Genomic DNA, 11,343 nt, shown 5'->3' on the forward strand with positions numbered 1-11,343 from the left:
TATTGTTTCATATTTATATTTTTCTCATAAAAATCAATCATGAAATAAGGTAACTTCATCTACTCATTCACTTAATAAAATTTCTTTGCTTACATCTTCCATTTCCGTCGACATTTATTTTAATTGTGAGAGTTCACTTATAATATTTTGGAATAATTTATGTTATTACAAATCTAAACGAAACAAAGAATGAAATTTCTAAATAATGAAAACGCTATTTACAAAGTTTTTGCCTCCCGACCATGTACTTGTCCGAAGCATGAGAATAACTTTCACCCGTTAATTCAGTTTTATGGAAAAACAGAGTCCTGCTGAATTTTTGTCGCTAACTTCCTAGTATATACACGCCGAAAATTTTAGATATAACAGCTGATCGGCTCGAACCAAACGCCGGTAATATAAGAAATTTCAATTCGAAACATTTAATTGAGAACTCAACGATAATGCTTTTCTCTATCACTTTCCAAGATTAGATATTTTCTTAGATATCCACTTGTTACTGCAATATGTACTTTTCAAGTATTCAAAACGATGAGAGGAAATAACGGCTGTCTCTCAAAAAGAAAAAAAAATAAACATTTGCATTTGTATTGCTTACACAATTGGCGGTTATGATGGGCAACAGAGCATCTGCTGCGTACTCGTTACTTGTTTGCATGAGCATGGAAACCGGCTGTAGGTCAACTGCGTTGGTCCACACTACAATGCCGTATGTTCAGTTGAATATTTAACAAGAAATGTTGACATTGTGTTTGTTCGCTTCGATTTGATTTGTGTCGATATCTATCTTAATCCTATTTCTTTTTACAAAATGCGATATGAATGGCAAAAGATCAAGAAGGAATATTGAAAGTGAGAATGTACCGTGATCATTCGCTTTTTGCTATTTCACCAAAACAAAAGTAAATGATTCAAGTAGCGCAAGCCATCTCGAAAGAGTAACGGAACAAAAATTAAATTATATAGGCTTGCTGCTACCGATGTTGGCGCATTCTTCTCTCTTGCCATGTGGCGAACTTACGAGCGGCAGCTTGTAGCAATTGATTCAAATGTTGGGTTAATGTGTTCCCAAGAGGCGACAGCTCACGCATTACACGATCCTGTAATTCAAGAAAAAATATCAACAACCAATTGTAAAAACAAAATTTACTCCGACGCCTACCTCGAATGGAGTAATTTTGGCCATTTGGAAGCGCTGCAATGATTCATGCATTCGAACAGCACGTGCTTCTAGCTCAGGCGTGGTGGGTGGAAATGAACGCCAGAAATGACGTAGCAATTCACTAAGAGAGAGGTATATGGAGCGTAGCTCTTTCTCAACGTCAGGTGGTACAAGTTCTGAAAAACCAATTATTATTTACACTTTTACTAAAGCAAAAACTCATCAGACTACTCACGTGCCAATGATTGTTCTTGGAAACCGCGCATCAGTGCGCCACCAGGACTCAATTCTCCAAGTGCATTCACAGCCGCCGTGGCACTAACCAACACTTTATGCGGTGTCCGTTGTCCCCATGATTCGGAATCTTGACAGATTTGATACTGAGTCATGTTTAAGTTCAATTCCTGCGCTTCTTCTTGCGGCTCGCCAGCAATTGGTACTGGTCCGTGTAGATAACGCTCTACTTTAGCCAGATTGAGCTGTTGTGTCTTGGTTAAATTCTGATTGGCCGTAGCACAGTCTACTATGTCACCATTCAATACAGGAGCTCCCAGATCATCATATGATATCTTTTCAAGAATACGCTGTCGTTTTGGTTTAGATACCAAATCCGCAGAGTCCACTTGGTCTTGTGATCCCACGTGATTGTTTTCGCTGTGGTTCAGTTTATGGCTTTTCTTTTTTTCTTTGATACCGTTCAAATTGAGGTCATTTTTATTAGCATCAATGGCTGCTTTTGAAGAATCCGTGCTACCATTTTGTTTGGTGGGCGATTCCGTCACATTGGTGCAAGTTTTAAGCACCTTAAAAGGCAAACATTTTAATAGAGCAAATCGAGCAAAACTCATCACTGAGGACTCACCATAATCGAATGTTGATTGAAGCGTTTTATCATACTTTGATGAACAATGTTACCACTATTCACTCCATTTTTATCTGAGGCTGCACCGCCGAAACCTTCCTCCAAGCTGTTGTCCTCGAATTGTCGTAAATCCAACAGAGGATCTTCTGGTCCTTGCTGTACAGCAGCCTTCAAAGTTTGATCATCAATTTTTCCACATTCCGTGAAAATATCTTTGGTCCCGGCCGTCAAACGATCACGATGGAAATAATGCGATTGGAAAAATTTCGTCCAAAACTCAGATTCAGTCATTTTCGATGGGACGTTTTCTTGATGTTTACGCTTCACAGCCGGATATGTCTTAAATATACAGTTAATGATGTCAGCCGTTAAATTATATTTGAGGCCATTACAACCATCCGTTTGCGGTTTTATATCTGCTAAAAAGGCACCCGATACACCTACAGACGAACAAATATATTGAATTTATTATTATTTACTTCTTACAAATTGTCAAGGAAAAAATATATTGAAAAAATGATCTTTGATAGCAATGACCAAATGTAGTTTATTTCTCAGTTGGGATTATTTTAATTTTTGTTATAAAAATGCATTTCACAGAACAATTCCTTTTTGTTGGACGTAATAAATTACGTACAGAGTTTCTTATATGGATAAAGAAAAAACCTTTTAGAAACTTCTGCGTCAAATATGCAATGTCTTGGCTAACCTGGCTTATACTGAAAGGCTAGCTTCACAGATCTATTCAAAATTCTACACATCCTCTCCTTGGCGACCCTCTTGAGGTCCAAAAAGGATTCTTTTTTTTCAACCTGTGTCCCATTTAGTAGCGAGGTCGATTCGTCTTGATTGAAAACACTATTTTTCTCGGTCATATGCTTTGTCCTCTCTCTCAATCTCTATCTAGCATATTAAGCCATAGTTTCTTCGCTCGGGTTTCGATACTGACGCCAGCTAGCGAGTTACCGTTAAGGCATCGTCAATCGGCAAGCATTTGGAACCTTAGAGTAATGAGCCGCTTAAATAAGAATAATCGGTTTCCTTGCTTCCCGGCTTGAATTCTTATAAATTTTCCAATTGGCCGGCATTTCATCGACAAGAAACTTTTTTGGGCATCGTCATTCCAAAGCCAAATATTTCGCTTAACAGACCTGGTAACCCCGAGGATTGCATAGACTATGAATCGTATTTCTAGTTGATTTCACGTTTCTTCAACTATCGTAATTGTCGGCAGTTGCATAACTGAAATCATTTCTTCTGTTTTTTTCGCGAAATCGCTGCCATTTAATTTGCGGCCGGCCAATGTAGTCCTCACGTTGTTTCAACGATAGTTTGCTTTGCAAGACATCAATCAACTGATGATGTTAAGATGCGATGGTATGATTTCCGCTTTATTGTTTCCACTACCAAATATAGGAAGATGACACAGCTCTTTAATAAATCATGTATGTGTTGTGAGAGTCTGCAAAATCAACAATATTCTCGCCACCCTCTTTACGTATTCCAAACCCTTCGCCCCTAAGGGACCAATTACCTTTCACCTTTTTGCCCACATGCCCAATAAGATCACCCGCAATGATGATGTACCCATAGGCAAGCATTTTACAGGCCAATGCAATACTTGGTCGGAATCTATCGTGAACAGATTTCTTTTTCTCATTAATTCAATAAAAGCAAAAAATCCTAACAGGATGACCGGTAGCCAAAATCGATAAACTATTCAGTAGGTTGCCATCATTGATTGCATACGGTGTAAATTCTCTTCATCAGAATTTAGAGCTGTGATATGAATTAAAAGTACTGTCTACCTACCAGATCTTTGATCACCTGCAAGTGTTTTTATAATGCCCATCGACTTTTTTATGCTCTAGTCCCAGCAGTCAGTCCATTAGTAGACCCGCTATCCTATCTCCCCTCTTTAAACAATCACAAGTATCCCTAGGTCGTGGCCTTAGCCATTGCACCCGAGCAAAAAAATTTGTCACAATATTCCAGTTATACCGGATTAAGGTCGCATTTACAACGGGAGTTCGGCGAATAGAGCTGTTGCCTACTCCCCAAAAAACATCTGCCATAGCAACGAACCATGACTCAGTGACGAGGAAGTACCTAAAAGCGTCTTCGAAGGGAAAGTGCAAGGGAATCGACCGGTAAGAAAACCACGCGAACGTTGGAAAGAGTACGAATTTTTCCTGGTTTTTCTGACCTGAATGAAGTCAAATGATTTCGTTGTAATTCTGCCTGAAATCCACTCTCAGATACAAATGTGAGCATTGAAAAGCTAACGAATCTGTCGAAGACACAATTATAGTTGGTTGAGCCCTTCGATCTTGTTGCCTCGGATTCCAGCCGCGTTCGTGATAGCGTTTGTTCAGCTGCTAATCAGTTGTACAGTACTAGGTGTAATGATAATGAAACTGAAGCAGTCTAATTTAAATTTCAATGAAAGAATTACAAAAGATGGATACCTACTCCTTAAAAGAGTCAATAGGAAGCGATTATTATTCGAATTCCCGATTTAGTTTAAAGGCTATTACAAACGGAACGCTTTAGTCTGCCCGATTATATCGAATATTCTCTACAGATAACCCTACTTAGCATTGAATGCATGGACCATTTGATTCCAGCATTCTTACGATTATGTTGTCCCGTCACTCCATTGCCGACATCTTCCTTGAAAAAAATTATAACACGGAAATGTCATAAGAAACAACTAACGAATCGCCATAGACGGACCCAAACCCATTTGAGAGAGGAGGAGCTATTGTACTCTGACAAATCTCTTTGAAGTAAGCGGAAATTCGGTGCAGGAGCAACAATGCGCGTCCTGCATACCTTCTTCTTTGGGCTCTGAAAACTACTAGGATAAATTCTCATGCAGGAACGTCTTCCTCTTTCCGCTTTTCCCCCGTTTGTTTTGCAGTGGGCTATTTGCGTTCCGTTTGGCGCTTCCAGTGGTTTCAGCGGGAAGTGCCGGTGGTTCTGCTTTCCATGCGCCTTCTGCTCCTCACCACATTCGCCTGCAGAAGGAGATGCAGTCCACTAGTTCCTCCAGTTCCATCACGGACGGTTTATGGAGATACGTCGCCGAACGCAGAATACATACAAATGACTTACTCATTAAGGCTAAGGTTCCAAGAACTATTGCACCCCAGCGAAACTGCTAAAAAACAGCCAAAGAAGAGCTGATGAAAAATCATATCTCTAGTGCAGCCCCTAGTTGCACAAAACGCAGTGCCCTCAGCCCGCCAGAAGGGGAACAAACAATCGACGAAAGAGGACGTTGGAAAAACGGCGCAACGGTGCAAAAGCAACCTCAGTTGAATAGCGACGATAGTGGCTTCACTGTAGTATACTACGAAGTCGACGAATATTAGCACCAAAGAAAAAGAGAAGTAGCAAACCACGGCCATTCTCATTAAACCGAACGAATGGAGATCTTTTGCGGAAGTTCTTCGAGAAGTTCGCAACAACGCCAAACCAGTAGACGCTAGGGTAAATGTTAAATCAATCCGGCAGGTTCGAACCGCTGGAGGAGGCGATAAAAAGGAAATATCCAGATATGAGTAACCTTAAGATGGGAATCACGTCTGTCAGGGGATAAAAACTGGTCATTGTCACTGTTCCTGAGAAGACAGCGAACCAACTCCTCCATTGCGGGAAAATAATGATCGGGTTCATCATTTGCAGAATAAGACGAAGGATAGTTCCAACCCGCTGGGTATACGGACATATAGCAAGGATTTGGAAAAGGCAGGAGAAAAGGACGTTGTGTTACAAGTGTGGTGAGCCCAAGCACAAAGCGAAGACTTGTGAATCGGCAAAGTACGATGTACTTCGTAAGCAAGGGATACTGACCAGTCTGTTCGAGGTAAAAGTTGTGAAGATAAAGGGCATATTGCCAAGGAATGCCACACGACCTCAAAACCATGTTTGCGAAGGAAATAAGGGTTTACATAATTGCTGTCAATGCCAAACCACTAGAACGACTATAGGTGTTTACTGGAACGGAAAAATTACATTAATTCAACCTTAACTTTTTTAGGGATTGGGGAGTCCTAAAACCGCATCAATTGATGCCGGACCGGACCAAATGGAGAGCAACTTGCTCCCACTCTTGATGGTCCACGGGCTTCAATTTTTGGCTTTAACACCCAAGTTTCCAAAATTAAAATGGGGACAAAGACGGCTACGGTTTCTTATCTGGACCGAGGCAACTCTTCAGATGCTGCCTCACCTCTGCCCTGTAAGCAACATCACCGAAGCGGCTCGCAGATGTTATACGCTCCCTTTTATAATTCGCAACGATTGAAGAGCCGCTCCTAATTTATATTCCCAGCACATATTCGAAAACAACCTTGCAGAAAACTTTGCAATGATGTATGGCTCACGAATTAGACTGGTAGAGAGCCACCATAATGTCCGGCGGCACAGTCACTCCTCCAAGTCTTATTTTAAGCAAGTTTCAAAACATGCTTGGGTAGCCATTGAATATTTGTCGCCTAGTTTGGAAAAACAAAGATTCCTGTCCATGAAATAAACCTAATAAGGCCTGCAAGCTGACGATAAAAGCAAAGCCGGACTCATTTGCAAATTACAGTGGAGACGTCCTCAGTATCGTTATGGTGGCAAACTATGTTGGGACTTAAAAGTGGTAAACTTTCAATTTCTTGTTGATTGATAGCTATTGGGAGGAAGGACGGCTTGAGTGCCATGATGATGAACTCAAAGAATATGTTGTCTTTGCCGGTATCTTATGGGGCTCTGTACTACAACGATGTAGCATTTTGAGGATGATGGATTGTCATTGTGCAGAGCACAATACGGAAATAATACTGATCATCATAAAGCACTATGAAAGAAACTATACTCTCATTAACATTGGAAGCCACGTTGACACTTTCAAACTGGCGGATGGGTAGGAGTTGTGATAAACGCAACGTGAAATACTAATCTCATCTGCTCCTGCAGTGCACTCGTTACATCTTCCAGACAAAGACAATGCCGAACGCAAGAGGTATACCATATACAATTCGGCAGGCATATCAGTTACGGATGGACGGTCTATAGTCCACCCGGCCGCCTGTTGGACTATCAACACAACACCGGGTAACCAGGCGGCACATCAATTCAACTCTGGCAATGAAAGGCGTTGAGAAGCACATTTGAGATACTTTTATGTTTGAGCATTTATGAAAAATCTTTCCCAGCGATGAAAATGGGTATGAAATTCTCGCTTACTCTCTAGACGGCTTGTGTGGCGACCATCGACCGGGCGCACTATCCCACACGCATACTCGTTGGCCTGATACCCTTTCCTACTGACCGGATGGCCGAATCGTTTTCAATCGATGACCGGTTGCCCGAAAAGTCCAAAATGACGGGCCAAACAGGATCGCGCCAGCCAGATCCTAGCTATGAGCGGGCCGTCGTTCAAATACGGACGAATAGGCGTAACTAACAGGCGGTGATTATCCGAAGATCCGGAAATCTCTCGGGAGCCCGCCATTGAGATACACAATAAAGTAGATAAAGCTGAAGTGAAAATATATTGGCTCGCGTTTCTTCCCTACAGTCCTGGCCATGCCATAATACTGGTTGATATAACTTTTTTTTCTCATTTCAAATATAAATAATGAAAGAAGGCAAATTGAAAAATCGATTAAAATATTCATACCAATTTCCTGTTTCTTTGCATTCTTGTTTTCCGTGTATGATTTCGCATGTGTCCCCCAAAACTCCTCGCTAGTCAACACCTTTGTTATCACCAAATCCTTATACAACTGTAGAAGGTGTGGATTCTCAGACAATATTCGATTTTTCTCCTCCAGCTCCTTATCGACTTTCCTTTTGAAATTTGGTAAAAGTTGTTGAAGTAACTCTTTGACTTTATCGCGATCAGCTATTTGTGCCTGTTGCCCATTACGATTGACGAAATGAAATGTTGAACTGTTGCCGTCGTGGAGAACTGCCTGTAGTTGCACCTTTGGCTTCCCTTCCGGTGAAATCTTTTGCACTGAAAAAAAATCGGAAACGTGAAGGTTAGGAGGGAAGAGGAATAGAGATATTTGACTCACTTTTGATATCTTGAAAACGATGCGAGACCGCTACTGTGTCGCGGTTCTCAGCCATCCAGGCGAGACGCTCGTTCATCACGTAGAGCGTGCCATCGCCTTTTTTGTAACGCACTTCCCCCATTTGCAGGAGCACGTCTTCGCTGCTTGTTGTCATGATGGATGACAGTGGCTACCAGCAGCCAATTCTAAGTATCCAAAAAATGTAATAATCTGGAAAAAGAAGAAAATGTCAAGCCGTGGTTGGTCGTTTATACTTTTGAGGAATCAGCTGATAAGTTTCCTAGTGCTAAAAATGAGAAAGGAAGAATAGGATACATGGATCCCACAAAAATCAATAAATTAGAGGAATATTTATCTTTTATCGTTCGAAGGACTTACACGTATTTATCACGAATGCGTAAAAAGATACGATTGAAAAAATAATGCCTCTTACTGTGGACCTTACGCTATGAAGTCAAACTTTGGATATGGCCCAAATTCGCCCGCCCTTGGGACCCCTCTTCCGCAATCAATGCACATTCTTCCAGGGAAAAGCGTCACTCATCGACCAGAAACGCCACTTCAACCCAAACTCCGACTTATCGTCACCTTGCAATTAAGAAAGTCTATTTTTGGAACAAGTTGCCTTCATGCAAATCTATTTTCGGGACTGTCCGTCGACAAACCGGATATTCAGGTAAATACACCGAGCAGGAGGTCGAGGGAGTAGGGACAGCAATGGCAATTAGGTATCACCCCGTGGGTCATTTATTAATCCCAACATTAAAACATTTCCTCTCCCCGTGCAACAAGTAACTGCGAAATTTCGCCACTGTCGTAGCGGCACACACAATTGCGAGTTTACCTGCCTTCACTTACTGAGAATCCCCAGAATCGTCTTAATAAGATCGCAAACTCAGCGGGACCCATTTAGACCTCCATAATCTTCGCTAATTGACTCTGCGAAAATGAACGACCAAATTGCCAAGAGAACTTGGTCGGCCAACTCGGAGAGAGGTGCGATAATGGGACCCGCTGACCAACTTAGGGATCAGCCAAGCTTCCTTAAACCCATGTCACGATCGTCAAGGTAACAGTCTCTGAATAAACCCCGAAAAATTAACGGAATATCACAAAATCGTGATGTAATTGAGACGAAACGCGAAATCCCATAGAAAGCGGTGCTACACATCATATCAAGTTGTTTTTCCCAAACTTCAGTAGGGTTTTGTCACTAAACTCCAACGATATCCTTTGCCCGTGAGACACATGCAACCACTGATCGAACTTTCACGAAATAATCGCCCAAACAAACCTTCTAAAACCACCGATTTCCTCCTGGACCGACTACTTTTGACGTCCCGTATCGGCGGCCATGTGCAATTTTCCCAAGTCATCCGCTAGGAAGCGCGGCTAGCGCTAGCGCCCGCCGCACCGAATATTGAAAACGACAACAACACCAACGGCAATGAACTGTCATCCCATGCGGCGGCACGGCCGCTGTGAACGGCAGCTCGTGGGCCGGCGGGCGGCGCGGCGCGGCGAGGGAAGCACAACAAACCATTCCCGACCCGAAGCGAGACAGAGGCCACTGAGTCCAACCGTCGCTCAAAACCTCCGAGTGAAGGAAAAATCCACACAGACGGCGGTTCGTCCACTACTTCACTGCGCTGGGGAAACTGTCGGTCGGTCGACGATGGGCAAATTTGCAAGGCGACAGCCTAGCAAAGACGCGGCGGGACGCGGAGCGGGAAGCTGTTGGCTACGGCAACCAATTGGGATATTTTCCCATTCGTTTCCGACGGACTTGCGCTCTCTCCTCTCTGGACGCTTTCCCCTCGGATGCAAGGGATTTTCAATTGACGCCGTTTTTGTCACGATTCGCGTTCGAAATGCAATCACGATATTTGCTGAAGATAAATATTGATCCGGCGAACAATTTGCTGATATTTTCGCGACGTAAAACACCCGATCTTGGGCGTGATTCGAGTATAATAAAAACAAATTGAGGGGGCCGAGGAGGAGACGTGTTGATCAATTATGTTTGAGGGGAAGAGGAAATTTCTATTTAGTGCTGTCGTTCTGGTTTTTGGGGAACTACGCAGTTCTCTACATCGAGTTTCTGTAACAATCCACTTACATTGCATTACATAACATACTGTAAGAGAATTATTTCTAGAATCCATCGCAACTCTTCGCCCAGATTTACTTGATTTTCTTATCAACGTCTGATGGATTAAATTCCAGACTTCATGTTTAGGGATTAATTGTTAAATATTTGGGACTTGACGTTGTTTTCTGCTCAAATGTATAGGAGTTGCTAAAAACACCGATAATTTGCCTTTGGTAAATGTCCTTAGATGCTCGAAAGCCTGATCATCAACCAAAATTGCGCTTAGCCATTTGGGAGCCGTTTCAGGGGATAGTTTTTAATCGGTTCAATATCTGTCTGCCTATCTACCACCCGCACTTTTCTCAGAATTGGCTATACCGGGTGATACGAAATTTGATGAGAAGGTGGGAAATGTGAATGCCCACACATGCAGTAAGTTACATCTTTCTATGCTGAGTTTAAGAGGGGGGGGGGGGGGGCGGTATACTTGCAAAAGGAGGTGTACAAGTTTTTTCCACCGAATATAGTCATGGACATCAAATGAAAGGTGTCGATCAGTACTTTTCGAAACCGGGAGATCGAAAATCACGATTTCTTTAGCGTACCCATTATCAAAAACCGAAAAGGGGTATCAGACCAGCTTGTAGAATTGTGTGGAATTCAGACCCGCTAGAACTTCTCCTGCCCTTCAACCCATATCCCCACAAAACCACTGTTAAGTATTACTTTGCCGGAGGTTTCTAGCCTAAGGCCACCTTGTACCTAGAGCCCTAGAGTTTCTTTTACGCTGCGGAAATTGTGACATCCGTCGGGCTCCGCTGATTTTGTCATTTCCTCGCAAGATTGTAGAGACCAGTAACTATTGTGTTGGGGGTTGAGGGAAATGTAAACGAATTACTTTGTCACTAGCTGGCGACAGGGACATGTATCTCGTGAAGTTTTGGTCAATTGGGCTATTTTCATCCTTGTACTGGAAGGAAAATCACAAAAACGTAATTCTTTTAAAGTCGTTGTATTTCATAGATTTAGTTATGAGTTATCACGTAGGAAACAAAAACAAAAATTATCAAAAAAATGAAAATTATAGTGGATTTTCTGCAATTTTGTCTCAATGAAAGCGAAAACGCAAGTCAGGCCGGTGAAACTGTGC

At 42.2% G+C, this 11,343-nt stretch overlaps 1 protein-coding gene across 2 annotated transcripts; it reads right to left on the minus strand.

Moving 5' to 3' along the window:
• Window positions 1-9,926, minus strand: LOC119649202 (general transcription factor IIH subunit 1). 2 transcript variants are annotated; one of them, XM_038051254.1, is made up of 7 exons: window positions 9,396-9,926; window positions 8,102-8,311; window positions 7,702-8,040; window positions 2,025-2,464; window positions 1,398-1,965; window positions 1,163-1,338; window positions 1-1,100 (listed from the first exon to the last, which is right to left on the minus strand). In XM_038051254.1, the coding sequence occupies exons 2-7, from the start codon at window positions 8,253-8,255 to the stop codon at window positions 975-977; spliced, it is 1,803 nt and encodes a 600-aa protein (XP_037907182.1). In that variant the 5' UTR covers window positions 8,256-8,311; window positions 9,396-9,926; the 3' UTR covers window positions 1-974. The 2 variants fall into 2 exon arrangements, with proteins under 2 accessions (XP_037907182.1, XP_037907181.1); XM_038051253.1 differs by lacking the exon at window positions 9,396-9,926 and adding an exon at window positions 8,480-9,365 and having other exon boundaries at window positions 960-1,100.
• Window positions 9,927-11,343: the final 1,417 nt, after the last annotated feature.

This window comes from Hermetia illucens, chromosome 2 (assembly GCF_905115235.1).
Source record: "Hermetia illucens chromosome 2, iHerIll2.2.curated.20191125, whole genome shotgun sequence".
Classification (NCBI taxonomy): domain Eukaryota; kingdom Metazoa; phylum Arthropoda; class Insecta; order Diptera; family Stratiomyidae; genus Hermetia; species Hermetia illucens.